The sequence below is a fragment of the Heterodontus francisci genome, chromosome 6, assembly GCF_036365525.1.
Source record: "Heterodontus francisci isolate sHetFra1 chromosome 6, sHetFra1.hap1, whole genome shotgun sequence".
NCBI classification, from domain to species: Eukaryota; Metazoa; Chordata; class Chondrichthyes; order Heterodontiformes; family Heterodontidae; genus Heterodontus; species Heterodontus francisci.
The window spans coordinates 130,482,770-130,508,065 of NC_090376.1; the positions used below are offsets into that span (position 1 = coordinate 130,482,770).

The window sequence follows — 25,296 nt, forward strand, 5'->3', positions numbered from 1 at the left end:
AGTGCATTTGAATGAGGGGCACACCCCCCAACCCCAGGAGCTGGAAAGCAACCCACATGGGTTTGCATGTCAAGCTCCCCACGGGGTGACAGGCACATCCGCCACAGGGTTAATACCAGCGGCAGTGAGAACAGGCCCTTAATTGGGCATTAAATGCCCCTTAAGGGTCTCAATTGGTGGCGGGGCGGGAAGGCCGTCCATGGGCCTTCCCGCCATGGGCTTAATCGAGGTAGAGGTGTGAAGGTAGCGGGGACCCACCCACCACCATCCTGCCTGATTAAATGCCTTCCCCACCTCCAAACTCGCCGTGGAGGAGAGCATAAAATCCAGCCAAATTATCTCAAGCATGCACGTTTGTCGTAGATCAAAATTAGCCAAGTAGTGGTCAGAGATGGCGCCATCAGTAAATAAAGGAATGTGTATATTCCAATCAAGTTTAATACCCATTTGAAATGTATACCACAAGTTCTGTCTTCATTGTCCAGCAATTGTTGTCATTTGGATTTCAGTCAAATGCAATGTTGGGCATGCCCACAAATACAAGGACAACATTAGTAAACTGCAAATACACCTAAATACAGTGGAAGAGCCTAGGCATGTGATTCCAAAGCTGAGAATCATGCCTTTTGATTTTTTAAAATTTATTCATTGGATATTGCTGGCAAAGGTCGTCCCATCCAAATTGCACTTGAGAAAGTGATGGTGAGCTGCCTTCTTGATAGCTGAATGGCTTGCTAGGCAATTTCACAGGGACTGGAGTTGCTGTGGATCTGGACTTACATGTAGGCCAGACTGAATCAGGATGACAGGTTTCCTTCCCTAAAGGACATTAGTGAACCAGATGGATTTTTACAACAATCCAATAGTTGCACGGTCCCCATTACTGATACCAGCTTTTTAATTCCATATTTATTTAATTGTATTTAAATTCCCTAGCTGCTGGAATGGAATTTCAACTTATGTCTCAGATCATTAGGGCAGGCCTGCTGGATTACTAGTCCAGTGGCATAAAAACTATGCTATTGTACACCTGTCTGATGCCCATGACTAAAGGAAGGTGTATAGGATGTACACCATTGCACATGGGTTTGTTTCAGTATCATCTCGCAGCAGCAGGGAAATCAGTCAGAGTGATTTATAGTGCCCCTCATTCTCATACTGCTGACCACATTTTCTTTTTTATTGTGATCCACAGGATAAGTAGCGGCACATACAATGAAGTCTGCGAGGTTGGTTCTTGCTCAAGTCCCTATGCTAGGCTAGGAAGACAGTGGGGCAACAAATTGACTTATGTTTGCACAAATCTCAAGTTGCTTGATTCTCCCAACAGCTATTCCAAAGAGGACAATTTAAACCCATTAACTTGGAAAATAGTACAAAGTGGAATATTCAGTGTGGGAAAAGCATAAGTTTTAGAAACCCAAGAGCATTGGTTTCCAAATATATACTCTTAGAAAAATGCTTCTAAAGAAAGCAGAGACAGGGCTCCAAGGATCTCTTGGTGTACATAAATTGTTAAACATCATCCTCCTGAAACTCTTCTTCCAATTATGGCTAAATATGCATGTTAATGGTCAAGTCACCCAATTACAAAATCATCTTGTGAAAGAATCAATTATATACAATTGTCCAATTTAAGATCAATTTTAATTTTGTCTAAAAGCTTCTGGTACAGAAAATAAATCAAAAATATTGAGGCCAGCCAGATGCATAGTTTGATATTTTAAGGTCTAGGGAATCTTTATGGCCCACTTATGAGGCTGTTCATTCCAGGCTACCCTCACTGGCAATTTCCCAACTGCAGACAGTTACATCCTCTCGGAAGGTCACAACAACTTTTCAATAATCACCTTCTATTTAAAGATCTTTCTGACAAGTTCAAAGGATCCATATGAAAAGCTTTTATTTGAAGAACACAAAATGATCAAATGATCAAGCATTAAAAAGTGTTCATTTAAAAGAAACAAAAACAGTCGCCTCACACATTCCAACACCACCCCTGATGATATGTTATGGAGCAGTATTTACCCCTGCAGGGAAGTTACACAGATACAACTACTAAGGTGACAGTGTAAAGTTTTATAACCTGTAGTTTTATATTACCTCCTAATTCAAGGAAAGCATTTTGAAGATGCACCAGGAGTGGCCAATATTTCCCTCTGTGTGAAGCTAAGCAAAAATTCCAGCACAAATGGTGCAAATGTTCTTGCTTTTGATTTGTATTGACAGGTTAATAACATAATTCTTCTAAAAATTTACACTGAGTAAAATATACCCCACCGTTCAGAAAGCACAGTATTAGCAGTTGCACTATTTCTTTGGCCATGCAAACCATGCCAGACTGAGAAAGGAGACTTGTCAGTGAAATCTGAAATGAGATCCGAGTTAAGGAATTATCTGTCTGACAAATGGTTTTGTTAGCTTGGAGATGGAAGAGAAGCAGAAGAACTGTGTGATGTTCTTGTCATGGTGCTATCACACGAAAATGATGCTAGGGTGCACTTTGACAGAATTTATGTCATTGAGTCTTGACTTCAAGACAGATGGAACAGTTTTGTCCACAACCTTCTGGAAAAATGATGCCTTTTAAAGCATTTCCATTGCCTCACTCTACTGGTGGTTATGGGACTTGTGAACTTAGATCAGAGGACGACTGTCACACACACAGGTCTATGATTGCAGAGGGTCACATGTCAGGACTTGAAATTTAAGCAAGGGTTAAAAGAAAATAAAAGTTTGCTTACCCAGAATTTAACTATGGTCTAAAACTATTTTCAGGTCTTTTATAGCAAGACATTCTGTTTGTTTTCTTCCCATGCCCTCCGAAACAGAGTGACTTATACAGGGGGCAAATACAGGCAGTTCTCTAACAGCTTGTTTTAAGGAATAAGTTGGTGCAATAGGTGACCTGGAGCCCACTTCACAATTTAAACCAGGATAATGGATTCAAATTTCTTCAGTCTACCAGCCATATGGGCCCTATATGAAATGAGTTTTAGCAACCTCAATCTAGTTCCAAGTGTGCCAAAGCCTACACAACAAATCAGTCCCTAATTTGGCTTTGATTGCCAGACTCACTTGGAGAAGACACAGGGCAGCTGGTCCAGAAGGAAGTGAGAAAGGAGCTAAAGCCATCTTGTCAGGCTACAGTAGAAAGAGCTTAATCTACATTTGCCTGTGCTGCACCTGACCTGGGAGTGCTTGATACTGATATTGGGTACCTAAAACAGAATAAAAGCAAAATACTGCAGATGCTGGAAATCTGAAATAAAAACAGAAAGTGCTGGAAAAACTCAGCAAGTCTGGCAGCATCTGTGGAGAGAAGCAGAGTTAACGTTTCTGGTCAGTAACCCTTCTTCAGAACTGACAGATACAAGAAATGTAAAAGATTTTAAGCAATTAAAGCAGGGGTGGGGCAAGATATAACAAAAGCGAAGGTGTTGATAGGACAAGGTCACAGAATAGCTGACCAGGAACAAAGGCAAATGGTATGTTAATGGTGTGCTGAAAGACAAAGCCTTAATACAGATAGGGTGTTAATGGACTGAAAACTGAACAGCCACAAGCACAAACATGAAAAAAAAGTGGGTAGGCACTAATTTCTAATTTCCACCCTTCTCTCACCTTTACATGGTCCATCTCCGACATTTCCCTTCCCTTCCTCGACTTTTCTATCTCCAACTCTGGGTATAGGCTGTCTCCTAATATCCATTATAAGCCCACCGACACCCACAGCTACCTCGACTACACTTCTTCACACCCTGCCTCCTGTAAGGACTCCATTTCATTCTCCCAGTTTCTCCGTCTCCGACGCATCTGCTCGAATGATGCTACCTTCCATGACAGTGCTTCTGATATGTCTTCCTTTTTCCTCAACCGAGGATTCCCCCCCACTGTGGTTGACAGGGCCCTCAACCGTGTGCAGCCCATTTCTCGCACCTCTACCCTCACCTCTTCCTCACCCTCCCAGAACCGCGACAGGGTTCCCCTTGTCCTCACTTTCCACCCCATCAGCCTACATATCCAAAGGATCATCCTCCACCATTTCCGCCATTTCCAGTGTGATGCCACTACCAAATGCATCTTCCCCTCCCTTCCTCTGTCAGCATTCCGTAAGGATCGTTCCCTCCGCGACACCCTGGTCCACTCCTCCATTACCCCCACCACCTCGTCCCCTTTCCACGGCAATCGCAGGAGGTGTAATACCTGCCCATTTACCTCCTCTCTTCTCACTATCCAAGGCCCCAAACACTCCTCTCAGATGAAGCAGCGATTTACTTGTACTTCTTTCAATGTAGTATGCTGTATTTGCTGCTCACAATGTGGTCTCTTCTACATTGGGGAGACCAAACACACACTGGGTGATCGCTTTGCGCAACACCTCCGCTCAGTCCGAAAGCATGGCGTCGAGCTTCAGGTTGCTGGCCATTTCAACACACCCCCTGCTCACATCTCTGTCCTGGGATTGCTGCAGTGTTCCAGTGAACATCAACGCAAGCTCGAGGAACAGCATCTCATTTACCAATTAGGCACGCCGGATTGAACATTGAGTTCAATAATTTCAGAGCATGATGTGCCCCCCATTTTACTTTTATCTTAAGTTATTTTTTTTTTGTGTTTATTTTATTTTAGTTCGTTCAGTTTGTTTCTACTGTGCTTACCCACTGTTTTTTTCATGTTTATACTTGTGGCTGTTCAGTTTTCAGTCCATTAATACCCTATCTGTACTAATGCTTTGTCTTTCAGCACACCATTAACATACCATTTGCCTTTGCTCCATGACCTTCTGGTCAGCTATTCTGTGACCTTGTCCTGTCAACACCTTCGTTTTTGGTACATCTTGCCTCACCCCCGCTTTAATTGCTTAAAATCTTTTACATTTCTTGTATCTGGCAGTTCTGAAGAAGGGTCACTGAACTGAAATGTTAACTCTGCTTCTTTCTCCACAGATGCTGCCAGACTTGCTGAGTTTTTCCAGCACTTTCTATTTTTATACCTAAAACAGGAAGACCTCTATTTCCCAGCTTTAACATCCCTCACCTGCTGGACACAAAAAACATATTTTCACAAGACTTTGTGTGACTCTAGACAATGAGTTTGACAGGGTTTTTGACTTTGGGAGAACATCACACCTGAGCCCCATCCTTTCCTCACTTTGGATCCAGACACAAACTTTCCAAGGTGCATCGCTGGATCACAATTAAGAACAGGAATCTCAACTAGTTTTCCTTTCTCTCTAGCCTGGAGAAACTGAGGCCATCAGTAAGATTTTATGGTGCCTTGACTGAGGTCCATCATCACTTCAAGAAGGATAAAGCTAGAAATTGAACATGGAGCAAGAAAGAGGATGGGGATCTGGAGAGTTCTGCAACCCAATAGTTGGAATACTTAAAAAATATAATTTGATGCAAGAACAACTTATTATTGGATTACTCCGCAAGATGAAGGACAACCCTTACAGAAATTTATCGAAAGTAGAATTATTATTAAAATAATGAATGCAAGTGGAAATTTCATACTTTCCATTTGAACCTAGTAGCATGAACCCAACAATTTTGGCATGTACATTTTAGCCTTTAGCAATAACTTTGTTGTGCTGTTGAACAGCAGAGTCTCTTACCATCAGGGAAATGCTAGGAATGACACTAAAAACCAGTAAGCGTGACACAGATTGCAATCCTATTTAAACACATGTGGTTAAATGATCCAGGATATTGCTCCTGATGCAGAGTTAGAGTTGCATGTGATGGAGGAATAATTTTCAACCTGCCCAATTGCAGCACTCCTGGTTTCTCAGTCAATAAAATTAGATAAAAGGTTTGACTCGTGGCTTTCTCAATCTTCTATTGGTAAATAAATGATGATGTTTATGTTATTTTTCATGTTTGGTAAGTTACACTCTTACTTCGAACCATGTGCATAATCATTCTGAAAAAATACAACATGAGAACAGAACTGAAGTTCTCCTCGTTGCTGGTTTTAAAGGAGAAAGTGGTGTAGCTTTGGCCTAAATTAGACTTTTCATTAACATAAAGTGCAATCTTCTTATGGCCTCTGTGTTGAGCCCACACAAGTTTTCCATGAGTACATGTTGACCAGAGCTCTGGAAATATAATGGATGTAAAATTCAAAAATGAGATAGAATTATAAGCATTTAAATATGTTTGTGGTTTATATATCACTACATTTTTGTAAAAGCTTGTAAGACAGGGCTGTTCCTTTTAACACATGAACATTTCTTTCTGTGGTGACCCAGATCAGACTAACATCAAAGATTTGTGTAGTAGCGGATGGTTTATTTAATTCTTTCTTCCACATCAAGAAAATTTACCATAATTTCTTTTGGTCTTGGTTTGAATATGATTTAAAGTGTCTTTGAACTGTTTGTTTTAATGCCAGATGTGCTTCAAATAATGTTTGTGCTCTCACAGGCAATGACATTTGCTGGACTTTTTTATGGCAAGTGATAAAGAATTTTTAGCTCAGCTGTTGAATTTTCCTCATGAAAGTGTGACATGTGTTTCAGAGGTTATTTTATATTTTAAAAACTGCGCAGAAGCTGTTGGCATGCCTCAGTGGATAACTGAAGCCCTGCAGCGTGCTGACTGGGACGGTCTAGGTCCTGAGTTAATTAATTTAAATCGGGATAGGAGTGGAGGTGCTACAATTGACTTTATTACCATTGACTAAAGAGAGAGATACATTGGCTGGAGATCTAAATGGGCCTCCTGTTTTTTATCCAGTGACCTCTATTGGAAAGTGTATATCGGATGTGAAGGACATTAAATACAACTTGGATGCTATCTCACTGCCAAATAGCCCACAATATCTGGCTACTGCTAGGATCAACAACTTGAACAGAGGGCTGCCAAAGGCATTGATACAATATTAAATAATGCCTTATTGAGAGAAGTGTTCATATTTATATTGTGATAGAAGCACATTGCATAAAATAATAAATTAAAGGTCTTATATAAAACAAACTAATAATTGAAGATGGGGAAAATGTTTCTCACGCATTATGTTTGAACTAGGGAGAATGTCACAGTGAATACAAGAATTTGCCTGTGAGATAAGAAAGGTGTGTGGAGAAATTTTTCCCCATATAAAACCAGGTCCCATTACTACAAGCTAGAACAGATAACCTTTCTCCACCCATGTTATCCTCAGCATGGTGCAAATTACAGTATTTCTAAAAATGCATCAAAAGGAAAGCCACTTATATTAATATCACATCTATCAGTCACAGCTAATCCAGAAGGAGATATATACCATCCTGATGAAATTTCTATCTATATTTGTACTTGAACAGCCATGGAGCATCCGGATACCTGGAACTCCCCATGTAATTTTGGACACTCTTTCAAGTGCTGTACTACTTGAATACACTCACGTGATATTGGTACTTTGGCTAAACAATCATTTGCTCTGGTTGAGTCAGTATTGATCCCACATCAGCTGCTAAGATCTAGCTGGCTGCATGTTTTACCACATTCCTCTTCATGGAATGGAGTAGTGTTTCCCAGCCTTTAAACAAGTAGCATTAATTCCAAACAGTACCAATGTTTTGATTTCTCAGAGATTTGTTATTTTACTGCCAGCAAAAAAAAAAATCATGACAGCACTCTCAAAGGAATAGTAGCATTCACCTTAAAAAGGACGTATGTACTCTATTCTATTGTAGTGGTTTGTGTCATACATTATTTAATCTGATTAAATGATTGTTAGATGTAGTTGGGTGGGAGGAGACTCGTACAGAGTGTAAACACCGGGATAGACCCATTGGGCCAAATGGCCTGTTTCTGTGCTGTAAATTCTATGTAATCTCTATTTCATGTTCAGTGTCTGATATTGGCTATATTCAAAGCCACCGATATTTTGTAAATTTAGTAAAATTAACTTTTACGTATAATCAATATTTAAAAGTGGGACTCCAACCTATAAAGAGTTCTGAATTTCAATAATTTGCCACATATGAAAAACATATGCAACTGTGTTATGGAAAATCCAAATTATGGCATTACATGTGTGGATATCACTGCAATAACCCTCATGCAGTACATTTTAACTAATGCATTGTGATGCAATTGCTGCATGAAGTCTGTAATGCTGTTGTAGATAACTTTCTACAGAATTCTTGTTCATAGCTAAAGTAGTAGGGATCGGGGGGACGGGTGGGCGGAGGGCAGAGATTATGGGTAAAATATAACAAATACCATTGATGGACATAATTATTAACAAACTGAATTTTTACCATGTCAAAAATGAAGTGATGGGGGAGGGTGCGACAGCTTTGACCTTTGAACATTTACTGAGCACGGTGATGCGAGGGTGTAAGATTCATATCAGCAAGGATACAGTCACTAACCCAAAGTGCATCAATACTTGTGGCATTTCAACCAAGTCTGTAAAATCACCTTCCTTTTTTTTTTAGGGCTGAGCAACTTCTGTGAATCAGTTCCCCTTACGATATCATCAGGACTTTCTAAACAAAATTTATGCAACAGAGCAAGGAAAGCAAAATGAAACACAAGACGTTTGTGATGATCAGAATTCTTTGTAATTGTTTCCGTTCATTTTTAAAAAGGACCTGATGGAAATTCTTGCTTGAAGGACTTCAAAAGCTTTATCGATTTTCCCCCCCTCTCATTTTATCTAATTCAGACTTTCTTGGCTTCCTTTTAATAGAAAAAAATTGTATGGGGGGCAAATTCCTCTCTCCTCCCCCTCTCATTGCACTGTTGTGCTTCTTTAATATAAAAAGGTTCCAGGTGGGAGATATTAAACAATTGCCCCATGAGTGGCAAAATTCTGACCCACAATCATATTAAGCGTATCCGCCAATTAAACATTTTTGTTAATATCTCCCACCTGGAACCCTTTTATTGATAAACAAGTATAACAATCAAGGAGAAAAGATTTCCCTGTAACATTAATTGATCTATTATAGAAAAAGTACCCACACCGGAAAAGTAATTAAAAATGGGAAATGTGCCAAATAATCAAATTAGATAGAATGGGAATGGAGCATTTCGGGCACACTTATACTACAATAACCAGTTTGATAGACAAGTGCCTACTTAATGTGACATGGGGACAACATTTACCACTTGTTGATCAGGAAAAATAGGGCTCTGCATCATTTAGTGTTGCCAACTCTGATGGGACATTTTTCGCGAGGTTTCATCACATGACCTCCTACCTCCAACCATCCTGCCTAGACAAACAGTCTTTTGTTTCCCCCATCTCCAGTCTTTTTAGAACTAAAAGCATTTAATGGGAAAAACCACACACAACTTTGGTTATTGCCGTAATATTACTTGTCCTTTTGACATGTGAACTATTGTAAGATTCACAGGACTACAAGTGATATCCAAAGAAAACTCGAGTTTTATTATAACTTAACTGGACATTGTGTGTATATATATATATATATATACACACACACACAAACAGTTACTGCACAAGCACATCTAAACACATCTCACTCTGTTGGGCTCCACCCGCAACTAACTGGTCATGTATGACATGACATCACTTCCTCCAGTGATCTTTACATAACACTCTTAAGGTGGTCCCTTCTTAAGATCGTCTCACAAAAATTGCCCTAATGATTTTTCTCATGGATTGCTCATAGTAGTGTCCAGGAGATTCTGCTTTAATTCCTGGAGACTCCAAATGAAAGACTTGCATTTATAAAGCACTTTTCATGACCACTGATGTCTCAAAGCACTTTACAACCAATGAAATATTTTTGAAGTGAAGTCACTGTTGTAAAGTAGGAAACACAGCAGCCAATTTGTGCACAGCAAGCTCCTACAGAAATATGATAATGACCAGATAATTTGTTTCTGTGATGTTGATTGAGGGCTAAATATTGGCCAGGACACCCGGGATAACTCCCCTGCTCTTCTTCAAAGTAATGCCATGGGATCTTCTACATCCACCTGAGAGGGCAGATGGGGCCTCAGATTAATGTCTCATTTGAATGATGGTACCTCTGGCAGTGCAGCAGTCCTTCAGAACTGCACTGGAGTGTTGATTTTCTTGACACTTCAGAACAATCCTGGAGGATTGGCAACCCCTCACCAGATTATGCTTACTGCCACTTTAAATAATACATTTTAATGTTAAAAATTTAAGAACAAACAGTTCTGAAGGATTAAAAATTAAAGTTCAAAAAGTTGGTGGTTTCAACTAGTGCAACAGCAAAGAGAGATACTAGACTACCTGAAATTGGTCTCATACTGCTGGCCTATACTGAATTCAGAAGACTTCCCAGCTGAACTCGATGGCACAGTTCATGTCAGTGTGAACCCGAAGCTGTTGCATTAATGTAAACTCTGCTGTATCACTGCTTATTAGGATGTCTGACAGAGGCATGTTAGAACAAAATTAAATTTTGTGCAAGAATCCTAGTTACGATAATAAATAGTTAAATTGATGCATTTTCTTTGAGCTAAGATCTTATGCAAAGAATAACAACATTACAGGTTGCATGCACTTGTGATATTACTGTCAAGTCTTACCTTGAATGCACTGGGCAAAGTACTGGTAAAGCAATGCTACCTGGATCTGACCACTACACAACAGTACTCAGCTCTGAACCATTTCCACAGGATTAAGGTGGTAACAAAGCTATCGGTTTACCATGTTTTATTATGGTTGAGGATCTAGTATCCATTTTATTCTGCTTTTGTATGCTTGTTGCACAAAACTTGTCCAATGTAGTTTAAGTGTTAAAGTAAACACAGTACAACAGAGAGTGATATATAAGGTTGCATATCAACTGGGAGTTGCGATATAACACAAATCATAGGAGCAAAGCTCAAGTGGCTAAGCTCAGCTAAGATATTGTAAGAGGAAAGGTATTAAAGGTGTTCAGTAAATTGGAGTTGAAGTTTATGGGGGAGGGCAGGTTTCAAGCAACACACTCAGGCTTACAAAATCTACAATATTGTACATGAGTCTCACATGTAAGATTGCATTTTTTTTCCCTCAGGTTCTGATGTCTCACATGTGGAATATGTACTGCAGATGGCTCTATGACCCTTTATGACTCTACATGGAATAGGAAAATCAGTCCCAGCATTTCTCTGGCTTTCTTTCTCTAGAGCATTAGAGAAAGCAAGAAAGAAAGTACTTATATAGCACTTTATCCTGTCTTCAGGTTGCCACGTTTTCCTATATTAGAACAGTGACTCCACTTCAAGGATACTTCATTGACATTTGGAATGACTTGAAGCCATGAAAAGTGCCATATGAAAGAAAGCAAGTTCTTTCCTTTTCTTTCCAATTTCAACAACCTGAGGAAAACCTAAAGTGCATCAGAACCAATGAATTACTTCTGAACTAAAGTCACTCTTGTTAGGTCAGCCAAGGTGGCAGATAATTTGAGCATATCAAATTCCAAACTTATACCGGGCCCCGTGGTGGCCAGGGAAGTAGGAACTCTCAATGTAGAGAGTCCCTACATTCTTCTGAGCTGGGGACCCGTATTTGGTGCCTCCGCAAACAATACTCATCTGGAAACTTCTGGTGAAGGACAAGACTGGGTATATTTCTAGCACCTTCTACGAAACTTTGTGCATTTTTGGAGTCTCTATGCTGCAGCCCCTGGAGTGTTTGAACTCATAACTTTTTTGTTGAGAGTCAAGAGTGCACTTTGGCAATCATTGTGGAGGCCTTCAGTAATTAACTGAAGGCTTTCACTACTGCTATTAATGCTAGGTTAGCCCCCACCTCCATAATGTTTTTCTGATTTCCTTTCCAGAATGAGAAAGCAAAAGAAAACAGTTACAAATTCTACAGCCAGGCAGCTTGTGAGCAAGATCAGGAAAAGAAATTGGGAAAATAAGTAAACAATAGGGTAAAAGGAGACTGGCCATTTCTTGCAACTCATTGATGGATACTTCCACTTTTAACCGTATTTACAAATTTGCTATAAGTAGATACCTTGGATATATGACTCGCACCTGGAATTTGCTGAATACCCACAGCTCTCACTGCAGCAGATCTAATTTTCATCCAGAGTTCACAGCTTTTGCTGAAACAATTGATCGTTTGATATAAGGGACTGATTTGAGAAATGAAAAGCTGAACTTTACAGGTGTACAAGGTGGCTGTTTGCCCAGTGACTCAAACTTCGAACCACTAAAAGTCATATTTGCGCCCTTTCATTTATTCCTCAGGATTTAATGACGAGGCGGTGACCCTGCCAACCAGCTGGAAAGTTGGGGGCGAGCGCGCCTACGCCAGCTCTAGAAATCACAACCGTATTTTACAGTCCTCAGGCGATTAACTGCCTGCAGTCATGGCTTCCGTCACTCTAAGACAGGATGTCCTGCCTCCAAGAGCTGTCGGCCAATTAGAGGGCCACAGTCCCCAGAGCAACAGCCATTGAGAAGGCAGGTAAGTCGGGTCAGGGATCGCCAGGAACAATTAGGCAGGCCCTGACGAAGATGGGTGTGCAGTTGATCGCAAGGGCGGGGGAAGGGTCTTCCAGCGGGAGCGGCACTTGCCGATGTGAGGGGGGGGGCATTGTGGGGCATAGGGTGCCTGATCATGAGGGACCTCTCCACCAAGGCCACAGGGAGGCCACCCGGTAAAACCGGGTGGCCTCCCTAGGTGGCAAGGTGCCCATCCATTGCTGGTAAAATACCAGCAGGGATGGGAAGATGCCCCTAAATGGCCATTAATTAGCTACTTAAGGGCCTCAGGCGACCCAAGGTTGGGCAGGTCGCCCACCACTTCCTCTGCCGCTGGTAAAATATAAGCGGAAGTGGGTAGATTAGATTAGATTAGAGATACAGCACTGAAACAGGCCCTTCGGCCCACCGAGTCTGTGCCGAACATCAACCACCCATTTATACTAACCCTACGCTAATCCCATATTCCTACCAAACATCCCCACCTGTCCCAATATTTCCCTACCACCTACCTACACTAGTGACAATTTATAATGGCCAATTTACCTATCAACCTGCAAGTCTTTTGGCTTGGGTAGATGACGAACACAGCACACCCCGCCATCCTACCTGATTTTATACTCCTCCCACCTCCCAGCCCACTCCCAAGTGGGGGTGGGGAAGTGTGAACCTCCAGCCATGGTTCTAAGCTTAACATGCTGATCTTGGGGAATACCGCAGCAAAATACCTAACAAGTTATTGCAGTCATCATTGTTCTTTGACTTGGAAAAACTTAGTAAAGTTTGTACATGCATCTAAACACCCCCCCCCCCCACCCTGTTGTAATAATAAATGCCTATATATTACAGTTCCCTAGATCTGCAATAATAGATGCTCTCTATTAGTCGATTTAGTGTAAATTTATGGTATATTATGCAATACTAACTATTTTTTTGTTAGAAGAGCTAGAACAATCACTTTGAAGGAGTATATTTATTTAAACAAAGATGTGAAAGCGTGCAATTTGTTATACAGAGTGAATAAATAGAAAAGGATCTTCCCAAAGCAAGACAGATGCAGAGCATAAAGTGGGTTTATCATCAGGCACAGAAAATAAATGTCAGTGGTAAGCACAGGATTAAAAGGAAATTAAAAAATCAATTACGACAGATGGCAATAACTTACGTGAAAATAGCACCGTTAATGTTGTGACCATTCAAAGATGTGTTACAGAAGAAAATCAAATGGCTCGCACTAAAATAGGAGAGATAACAGAACAGATAGTTTGTGAAGGGAATTTTAAAGATGGGGAGAGAAACAGCAAAGTGGAAGGGTTTAGGAAGGAGCTTTCAAAAACTACTGTAATACATTGCTGGACAGGGATGCAGTGAATGTCAATGAGGATAAGACTGACAGGCGTGCAGGACTTAGTATTACAGGAGATTAGGCAGCAGCATTCTACAGACTATTTTGTGTGTTATAGAATGGAGATTAATGAGGAAAATGTTGGAGAAGTTGAGTAAGAAGGTAGCAAAAGTGTGGATAAATGTTTCAGTAGCTGTGTGGCTGAGGTAAGGATGGAAATTGAAGTGAGCGGTCTTGGTGATGGATGTGATATGGACTCAGGGCAAAACAGAACACTGAAGTTTTCCAACATCTGGTTAAATTCAGCCAGGCCAGGGAGAGGAATATGGAAATGGGTGCAAGCTTGTGGAGAATTTGGCAGAGGTAGTTCAGGCTCATCTGCAACCTGACGAGCAATCTGACAAAGCAGAGCTGGCTGTGAAGTGGGAAGTGGTCGAGGAGAAGTAGAACAGGATGTCACAATCATCCTTCCAAAGGATAATACTGCTTAGGGGCAGCATGTATACAATGTCAAGAAAACTTGAAACGCCAAATGAGAAATATTAATTTCTTCGGTTGGAAACTTACATTAGACTTTTAATGGAAAAAATCCGACAAGTTAACTTTTAAAAAACTAGCAGCCAAGATGTCCACTGCAATTTGCATCTGAAATACCAGAAGATTGAACTGGAGATAAAAAAAGTCCGACATTAAGCCCAGCCAGGACTATGCTTTAGCTAACTGAGTAGATTAGCCAGATCACCTCATTAGCGGGACATTCCAAACCATCTTGAGGCATTCATAATTGGGGACATCACTCCAAGGGCTAAACCCTGAAAACCCCACCTGAGAAAGGTTTTGGGTTTTAGACTTGGGACCTCGTTAAAAACAAAGGGGATTGCGAGAACCATGTGACTGTCTGTCCATCCTGGAAGAAACTGGGAGTTGTTATGCAGACAAAGGGCAAGCAGTAACTGAGTGTGTAACAGCAGAGAAGGCTGCAAGCTTCCCTTTCTCTCTCTCTCTCTTTCTCTCTCCGCAGAAAATATCAGGCTGGATTTTAAGGAGCCCTCAACGTCGGGATCCGTGGCGGAAGGGGCCTGAAGATGGCCCCGGATGAAGGCTGCCATGGACCTCGACGCCGGCAGGGGTTGGCCCAATATTACCAGCAGCGGCGAGCCCTCATGGTGGCACCCCCCCCGCCACTCGGTAACGGGACCGCAATTTAAACATTTAAATAAATTAAAATGCCTGAATGAATTAATTTGACATCGCCTCCTGATGTCCCGCTGCGATCTCCACCCCAGCGGCCGGCACGGCGTGCCTTTGGATCCCCGTCTGGGGAAACAAAGTGGAACACTTGTGGGGAGGTGGGAGGGCGGGCAGGGTTGTAGGTGAAAGTTTGTGCAGTTTGGGGGGGGTAAAGGTCAAATGGTAAAGGTGTTTTGGCAGGGAAGGGCAAATAATTAATTAAATTGTTATTGGGAGTTTGGGAGAGGGGTAAAGAGATGTATTTTTTTAAAAATTCCATTTAACTTTAAATATTTAAATTTCCCAGTAGAGCTGACAGACCTTTAAAAATGGTGTCAGCTAACACCATTACTGGGGACAGACAGACCGCCCCCTCACGTGATCAGGGGAGGGGTAGCCGGCCCTGGCTATTCTGCCGCGGCAGATCTTTGGCATCCGGCCCGCCATTTTTTCCGCTGCTTACAAAAATCAGCTCATCAAGTTTGAAAACTGTCTGCAATGGGTGGACCCTCCAAGCCTACAGATTGCTACAGCCAGCGACCAGGAGAAGAGAGACAAATACAAGTCTGCCTTCAGTAAAACCCTGAGCAAAGCAAGTCAGACAAAGTGTACTTTGACCAGTGAGGACTTCAAGAATACAGCTTCAGCCGAGGACTACTGGATCATCCACTTCATAGACTGTGTATTTAAGTTCCATTTATTCTGGACTTTAATCCAATGATGAAATCTATTTTTCCCTCTGTAATCTATTTGTGTGCATGTGTGATTCTCGTGTTAATGCGCGCGTGAATGTGTAGCATTTTTTTTAGTATTTTTAAATCAGGGTTAGAGTGTTAAGTATAATAAACTAACCTCTTTCTTGTCTAAACTCAAGAAAACCTGTCTGATTGGTTTGTTCATGATCACAGTAAAGAAAAAAAGATAAAACACTCAGAGGTGGTAAGCCAAATCACTATTTAAAAGGATTAAACCCTGTTGCGGTCAAATAAGAGGGACGACAAGAGGGGAGCCTGAGACCCCCCCTCCTCACCTGGCCGTAACAACAAAGAAGGAACCAAAATAATTGTGTAGCAGTGGGAATAGCAGCCATGGCTGGAGTTTCGCAAGCTACAGACATCCAAACAAAAATGCTCAGTGGGCCAGAATCTTGATATTAGATTTTAGAAGTATAAAGTTATTTTCAGTCGTGAAGATGTTGTTGAGACAGTATTAAAGTGAAGTGTTACTAAAAGTAGAAAGCAGTTAAATAAGCACACTCATCAGAAATTGACCTCACCCTTACATCTACAAGCTAACAAATGTGAATAGTTTCATTACTGTTCCTGTATGACATAAAGCATGCAATAAATATCCCTCAGAATCCAAATGGCACTTTTTTAATGTATGGACTAGCAGCTACCACTGCCTTTTGACTTTAAGGCCTCTATCTGCCTCGCCCGGTTTCACATTTTATGAACGGAATGATTGATCAGTAGCTAGTAGACTTACAAAGTAGTTTGAGAGTTTTCCTGTCCATCTCAATACTAGAGACAAAGCATTACCTAGGCCATCTTGTTGTCAATTAAAATCTTGGGCAGTTTGAGATGTCGAGTTGGATGGAGTGTAGTGTTATCATGTGGTCATGTTTTTTAGGCTTTCTAAACTTGCAGATTTTTAATAAAATTTACATAAAAAACATCGTGCGGTGCTTTAATTTTCCTATTACACATCTGAGCAGAGCTTCTGCTTTTCTGAGGATATGAAATCTAACACCTAAAAACCACAGAAAATGGTGTCAGACACTGTGGTGAACTGGAGTCTTCTGAAGTTTAGTCGTAGACATGTGGCGTATCTTTCTGTCCGTTGTTTCAGTCCATGCACGGGTTAAAACTATGGTCCTTATGAATTGCCTAGGTGCAAGACGCAACCAGGGACACACTGGTATCTTGCATGGCAGCTGACAATGAGTGCTTCATGATATCTCAACAGGATAACTTCTAAATAGTTTCAGATGGTGTAAAATGAAGAATGCACTGTTTGAACATTTCCAAAGAGCATGACTGAAAAGACTTGTCTGTCACAGTGTTGAACAGGGCCATCATTGATGTTAACAATTTGGGTTGTCTAAGTTGTTACCATAATTATTTATCTTCCCACCCTCCACAATGGGATAGATTCCCTTTAAAAACACTTGAGTATCTTTCACTGCTCATCCACCCTCACCATTTGTCATCATGTTTCACATAGCCAGAGCTCCATTCAGCATTCAGCGTGGAGGACTGGGGGGGTGGGGCACACTTAAATTTTTCATAATTGAGGGACCATGATTAGTCAACAATGGGGAAGGTATCTGAGACTGCGACATTGATGCACATTGGCAGGTCCATAGCACTGTACTCAAAACTTTGGCCTCTGAGCTGTGAAACTGGAGCTCTTACTACAGTTGGAAAAACAAGGTACAGTGTGACACCAGTCCCAAAATTAAAAGTTTTTTTCTAACAGGTACCTCAACCTGATTGACTGATTATCTGTGCAGCAGCTTTTCTCAGGAGTTATTACCATGCACAATGATACGAGACCATGAGTGATTTGGTGATTCTGTCAATCAGGGCTGCCATCTCTTAGATGTTGACCATGGTACTGACGTATTGCCTTGACTTTAGGAGTTTTAAGGGGTGATCCGACTGCGAGTTTTAAAATGATAAAGGGATTCGATATGGTAGATACCATATCATATGGTAGATTTCCTCTGGTTGGTGGAATCCAGAACAAGGGAACATAATCTTAAAATTAGAGCTAGGACATTTAGGAGTGAAATCAGAAAGCACTTATTCACACAAAGGATAGTGAAAATCTGGAACTCTTTCCCCAAAAATGCTGGGTCAATTGAAATTTTCACGACTGAAATCAATAGATTTTTGTTAGGTAAGGGTATCAAGAGATCATGGAGCAAAGGTGGGTAAATGGAATTGAAGGACAGATCAGCCTTAATCTCATTGAATATCAGTAAAGGCTTGAGGGGCTGAATGGCCTACTGTTCTTATACTCCTATCCCAGAACCATTCTTTACTACTGAAGTCAGCATCTCCAGTCAGTGAGTAGAATGTATCTATCGCATCGCTTTTCCGTGCAATGAATTTGTTTTGCAATCAAAATGCTGCACTATTCCAATGAAACAATTTGAAATGCATTTCTGTACCATACATTGGTCAGCATTCTGAAAAATCTATATCTTATTTAAAATCTTATGTGTATGTGCATTTCCTGTCTAACAAATCTTATTTCCTGTTGTCACTCTTGCTGGTGCACATCAAACACCAAATGGAAATAAGGGTCCTGCAACTGAATCAGGAATCTTTTGTGAATTTGGTGTCTGGGACAGTATGAAATGCCAGTTCCTTACCCAGCCCAGCAAAACATGCTGCAAAGAGTCGGGTAGCAGGCTGCAACGATGATAGTTAAAGGGATTCTCAGTTTTTCGAGGCTGTTGGTGTGTTGTAGGACTGGTTTCGTGACTATTTTCCTGTTGCTTTCCTGTTCACTGGCTTTGGAGAATGAGGTTGGGAGGTGCTGCTGTCCTTTTCCTAATGAACAAATGCCACTGTCATGGGGCTATGTCTAAGTACTCCACTGCAAAGCCTCTATTCATGCTCTCTTTCAGACTTTGAAAGCATGAGGAGTTGCTGGACTCCATAGCCAATTTGGCAGCAGTCTGAGCTTCCATCTAAACTATCACCACTGTGAAGCATACAGCAGTATTAATGAACTGACCACTTGTTCCATGGTAGACTACTAGACCACCACAAGTTGGAGCTGAACACCTCCATGCTCTTATCTCCAAACTCCAATGGCTCCCTATCCTTCAGTGCATCAAACTCAATGTCCTCATCTACAAATCCCTGCTCGATGTTGCCCAACCTTACCTTTGCAACGTCTCTCAACCTCCTGCTCAATGCCATGCTCCTCAGTCCTCCAACTCCAGTCTTCTCTGCATCACCTCCCCCTCCCATTGAAGCAACATGGCAGAGCCTTCAACAACCAGCCCCCACTCTCTGGAATTTGATCTCATCTCTGCATTGTTATCTCACTTGCTACCTCAAAATGCCTCCTAAAACCTATCAGTTCAACCCTGCTGTTGGTCACCATTCTAAACTCTCATGCTGCTGCTCAACATCTGTCTTCTCCCATGTGTAGTTCCTTGGCATAGCTTCTACACTAAAGGCAGTGTTGTTGTTTGAACCCTATTGACAGGATGACTAAATTCTCACTGAAGAAAAACAAGTCTCAATCTCAGAATTTAGGGGAGCCAAACTGCAAAGGAATCACGTAACTCCAGCTGTATTGTGTCCCTTATGATTAGTGTGCTTAAAATAAAATCAGGACTTCTAATAGCATTGTGTTAAACATGCAGGCCCAACTTTAGGGATCTAATGCAAGACTATATTGGTCATGCAACATGCTGGATCGCCTACAGATAGTAATATAGAGAGATAGCAATCCAGATAAATTGGGTATGGGGCGGGTGGTGGAGGAAAGAGACTTACTCTCACTCCTCACTGCTGCAACCAACTACAAGACAGTGTATACATTTATTATATTTTAAAGGAATATATTAATGTCTTGTTGGGGAGGATTAGGACAAGAAACAATTATGGCAAAAGTTTGGAAATGCACTGATATATGACTTAAGTTTTGAATTTCCATCAAAGCTTTCAAAAGGCTGAATCCTGCTCACTATTCCAATAGTTCACTACATTTCTCAGCCTGTTGTTCATGGTTAGCACCCGAGGAGTAGCTGTTGACAAGAAGATGCAGGTATTTGCAGGAGATTTTTGCTAAATATCCTATTTGCTTGTTCAAAAAAAATTATTCATCATCTTGCTCCCACCCATAGTAATGAACCCACATGTGGAGAAAAATGTGCAATGCCATTTTTATCGAGCTTGCATCAGTGAAAACCTGCTAAAGGAATGCTCAGATAAAGATCATACTGTCCAAATACTCCAGTCATTTAAAAGGCATTGATATATTGCAAATCCTTTAATACCAGTGGATATATTTAGAAAAGGGTTTGCAGAATGCCCATCAGTTCAGATTTCTCTGCAATTAATAGGAAGTTTTGAGTTGGCAGAGAATGTGTTTCCTAACAGGTGTTTGTGTTAATCCATCTTTGATGAACTGATGGTGAATTGGTTCTATTTAAATGAGCAAATCCTGCCGCTGAGTTATGCGTCCTTAAAGGTGCATTGTTATTCATGTAGGGCTTTGTTGGAGGGATGGACATTTCCACTCCTCAGTATAGGGCATTGAACTTTGCCAGAGGGGAGTGTGGGTCAGATAATCAGCGCCATTGTATTTTGGAATATCTCTAATCCACGCTCGTATCCAGTAAGGCACCATATGGAGTGAAACTTCACAATTTTGGTCCTCAAGTATAGTGAAATCGTTCTTTATAGATGGGTTTCGGAGTTTGGTATGTATCGCACACAGAGTAAATCCTTCCAGTGTCCTTTTCACAGTAACACTTCTGAACTGTTTGAAATGTAGGATCTACTGTGACAATTACAGCCCACAATTTCAAATAGCCCTCTATTTGTCTCAGGATTGCACATGGTAATTTCTCTTCTTTCTAAAAGACATTTGGAGAAAGCTGCTTTAAGGAAAGGGAATATTTGTAGGTACATTATGGGGTAAAGTTTCCACTTTGGGTGCAAGCGGCAATCCAGATGCGAATTGCGCCCAAAATGGCTCTGGTTTTGGGATGCATGTTTTTTCTCAAGTTTCCACACAAATTCATTTGCATGTACCCAAATGTAAAACATGCTGTGAACCACTGTAATCAGGCAGCATTTCAGAATGTAATTTTTTTTAAAAATTGCTGTAAAAATATTCTTTGACATATTTGAGAGTGGTAACTTGTTTGGTTGGTTGACATCCTTCCATCTACGAAGGATGATGGACACGCAGCAAACAATTCAATTAGGTGAGGCATCTTCTCTTGGTGCACTTTTGCTGATGGCTGTGAAGGCCAATCCTTGAGAGGCTGGTTCTGCCACAAGTGCTGCACGTGAAGCTTCCAAGTAACACTGCAAGTTGTTGTTTTTGATATTGACGCCTGTTGCCAAGCTGCTGTAGCAACTGGTCGTTGTGATAGTGCACACCAGTCCACAGGATGTGTCGCCATTTCCCTCTTTCGCCAGCTAGTGACTCCCAGGTGCAATAGTCGGCATTTAAGGCCTTCATGTCATGCTTACAAGCATCCTTCAAGCGGAGTTTTGGGCACCCCATCAGTCATCTGGCCCCGGCTACCTCACCGTACAGAAGATCCTTGGGTTTACGACCATCTTCCAACCTGTGGACGTGTCCGATTCACCGAAGCCGCCTCTGTTTGATTAATGTCAACACGCTTGGGAGACCTGCTTTGAGAGGGCTGCCACATTTGTGATTTTGTCCCACCAGGATATACCAATAATGTGCCACAGACAGCAAAGATGGAAATTATTGAGCTTCTTTTCCTGGTAGCTGTAAGTCGCCCCTGTTTCACACCCATACAGCAAGGTGCTGAGAACACAGGCCTTATAAACCATCAACTTGGTCCTAAGGGTCAGCTTGGCGCTATCCCATGCATGTTCCATAAGTCGGCCAAAGGTGGTAGCTGCTTTCCCCATGCGTATATTGAGCTCTGCATCAAGGGACAGATTATCTGTCACGATGGACCCAAGGTAGCAGAATTTGCGAACTTGGTGCAGTTTGATTAATACAGCTGAAAATATGTTTATTATAAAAAATAAGCAGGTTTTAATTAGTGCACCAGCTGTGAGCAACCTAATTTTAAATAATTGGTAATGACTTTAATTAACTTTACAGAACTAGTCATATTGGTGCACTCACTGTCGTCAGTTTCTCGGTACATTAAAAGCAATTATATTCAAATGCTTTTAAAACATGCTTATTAGTGCCCCTGTGCCCAAAAGAAACAGCTTAATTTGAAGAGCGTCTTCAAGGACTGGCAACAGGCGCAATTAATGAAATTCCCATTGGTGATTAATTTGATCTGGGAGCATAGCTGGTTTTGTGGCTGGGATTTTTTCTAAACGAGTGCAAAAGTTTGCCAAAACTCGATTTGTGCTGGATGTTATTTACGCTTGAAATTTCTTGACCTTTTGTGCTAGTTTGGTCAATTTGAGGCGATTTCTGCTGAACAAACATTGCAACCTAGAGGAAACTCCAGGTCACTGAATTGTAACCTGTTTTGTGAAAATGAAGAAAAGTGCAGTTAAAGCTTATTGTTTGATGAGTATTATTGAGGGTTATTTTTATTGTGAATGAGATAAACTGAAGAGTGCGGGTCCTAAAAATTGAAAATTGAATCAAAGTGTAACGGGAAGACAATTGTCATTATGGTTACCTTGTGAAGTACTGGTGATCCTAATTTTTATTAATCAAAACCATTATTGCCTTTCTTTCTCTACTCTCCCACTTTTCTCTTTCCTTTCCATTGCGTATCCATTTTTCTTTTTTTATCTCTGACTTTCTCCTTGTCTCCTTAATCTCCCTCTCTCGCAAACCATGGCATGTGACTGAGAGTTGTGTCTTTTCAATACAATTTTCAGTGGATCAGGGTGGCCATAAGGACAGATTGCGTTGAATGGAAAGGTAATTTGTCATGAAGACCCCACCTGCCCTGAATGAGGCGTACTAATTTCATCATATGAAACATTAATTTTAAACAGTTTCTGGAATGAAGAGATGACTTGTTTAAAGAGATCAGTAGTGGCTGAAAAAATTTGCATTCCAAGAGACAGTTGCCTGGGAAAAGACAATGGAACTGCTCCCTGATCCAATTAACCCAAATGGATTTTGATCACCAGATTGAAGGTGGAATAAGCCAGCATTCCATTTCCCTCCCCCTACCCGCCCTCCCCCCCACCAACCCCACTGCGGGTGTCTGCTAAGATGAAAGGAATCCATAAAAACACAGGAGAGTTTGTTAAAAAAAAACAACTAGTCACATGACTAACCTGCTGGCCCAGGGTTTTTGAATTGTGCTCACAGGACAATTTGAAGTCAGAGACTGCAACTGAACTTGAAGAAAGAACCTCTCTCCTGCCTGGCTCTCTCTCTCTCTCACGAATTCCCAAATCCACTGATACACTTAAACCACAAGAGAAAAGACTCCCACATCGAAATAAGTTTGAAGGCGTGCACTGGACCCCAACGAAACGGCTAGATTTAACCGCAATCAAAGACTCTACATTGAACTCAAAGGACAGTAAATGACCTCCAGCTATTGCTTCAAACTTTTCCCCTTTATTCTTGCTCCTTTTCTGCCTCTATCTGTGTGTGTGTTTATTACGTATGCATGCTAGTGTGGCCGTGTTGTGTATTCATAGTAGTTTTAACCGAATTAGAGTTTTAAGGTTAATAAACTTACACCTTTCTTGTTTAAATCTAAGAAAACCTATCTGGTTGATTTCTTTGCTTTACAAAACAACATGGTGTTTTGAAAATTAAACCATGTTATGGTCCATCCAGGCAAAGGCTGAGAGGGAACCCCTAGACCCCTTTCTCACCTGGTCGTAACACATTAATCTAAACGCCCCACCTCTAAGGCTGTCAAACCACCCGCCACCACCAATCCCCCAAGAGTCTGTGATAATCGCCTACAGGAAATACAAGAGAAAAAAATTCAAGTGCCCTTTACAAAGTGATGCCAAACTAGTAATATTCTCGAGCCTAACATTTTATAATGTATATGCTTACGGTGCTTACGGGATTAAACTTGATACTTAGGACTGAAATAAAAATAATATTCTGTAACCAAAATGGGATAAACTTGAGTGAGATTCCACCTGTCACCAGATATGAAAAAAGTGAAATATTTTGAAAACTAGAAATTGACTAACTGTGAAATTAAATTACGCTATTCACACATCTGATTGTCCAGTACCTAAGATTTTAAAACCTATTTTTTCTCTTTGTAAGCCTCAGCTGAGCAGTGTTTCCAAGATGACTACACTGTAATAGCTTTGCAGTGTTATTTTGATTCACTTTACAAGCTTTTTGGGATCAACATTGTTTAATTTATCCCATAAACATCGTCCCATTTCCAGTTATCAGTTTTGAAATATATTTTATTTTGTATTGCACTGCAACCATAGAATTTTGTTGGAGCAGCTGCAGAAATTACCTGAATTAGTGTGTATTCCATCCAGGAAGAAAGGAGAGAGAGTAAAAACTGTAAAACAGATATGACATTATCAGAATTGCATCCCAGCCTGAAGGTATCATCTCTTTTCCCATACTATAGATTCTTCAATATCATTTTTTAATTTAAATTCAGCTGTATTTTCTCATGAATGTTGGTCTCACTATTTGTACACCACTCTCTGGTCTTTTAGATGAGATGTTAAACCAAGCCCCCGTCTGTCCACTCAGGTGGTTGGAAAAGATCCCTTGGCACCATCTAGAAAAAGAGCAGGGGAGTTTTCCCCGGTGTACTGGCCAACATTTACCTCTCAACTGTAATCACTAAAACAGATTAGCTGGTCATTATCTGATTGTTGTTTGTGGGATTTTGCTGTGTGCAATTTGGCTGCCACGTTTCTCAATATTACAACAGTAATTATATTTTACAAGCACTTATTTGGCTGTAAAGTACTTTGGGATATCTTGAGATTGTGAAAGGTGCTATATAAATGCAAGTCTTTCAAGTCATTCAATATTGGAGATCTGCTCCCGGGCATTTTTCTGTAATCAACTGCGAGGAGATACAGAAGAGTGACTCTGGGACAACTCATCCTCTGATTACAGCAACATAGAAACATAGAAAAATAGGAGCAGGAGTATGCCATTCAGCCCTTCGAGCCTGCACCGCCATTCAATAGGATCATGGCTGATTGTCCAAACTCAGCGGGAACAGGGTACTTTCTCCCTGTATCCCTTGATCCCTTTAGCCCTAAGAACTATATCTAACTCTGTCTTGAATATATTTAATGATTTGGCCTCAACTGCTTTCTGTGGTAGAGAATTCCACAGGTTCACCACTCTCTGGGTGAAGAAATCCCTCCTTTTCGCAGTCCTTAGACTGTGACCCCCGCCATCGGGAACATCCTTCCTGCATCTAGTCTGTCCAGTACTGTTAGAATTTTGTAGATTTCTATGAGATCCCCTTTCATTCTTCTAAACTCTAGTGAGTACAAGCCTAATCGACCCAAATCTTTCTTCATATGTCAATCCTGCCATCCCAGGAATCAGTCTGGTGAACACTCGCTGCACTCCCTCCATAGCAAGAACATCCTTCCTCAGATAAGG

General features: G+C 41.0%; 1 protein-coding gene across 6 annotated transcripts in view; it reads right to left on the reverse strand.

The window, feature by feature from the left end:
* The window catches only part of klf12b (Kruppel like factor 12b), a 238,229-nt gene that overhangs the window by 183,101 nt on the left and 29,832 nt on the right, over positions 1-25,296 (reverse strand). For 2 of the 6 annotated variants that reach the window (XM_068034301.1, XM_068034300.1), the window contains one exon: positions 24,173-24,220. The exons of 3 other annotated variants lie outside the window; for them this stretch is intronic. In XM_068034301.1, coding sequence (XP_067890402.1) covers positions 24,173-24,193 — 21 coding nt within the window. In that variant the 5' untranslated portion in view covers positions 24,194-24,220. Of the gene's footprint in view, positions 1-13,593; positions 13,627-24,172; positions 24,221-25,296 lie in introns of those variants that run through there. One more of the 6 variants, XM_068034305.1, reaches the window with a different exon arrangement.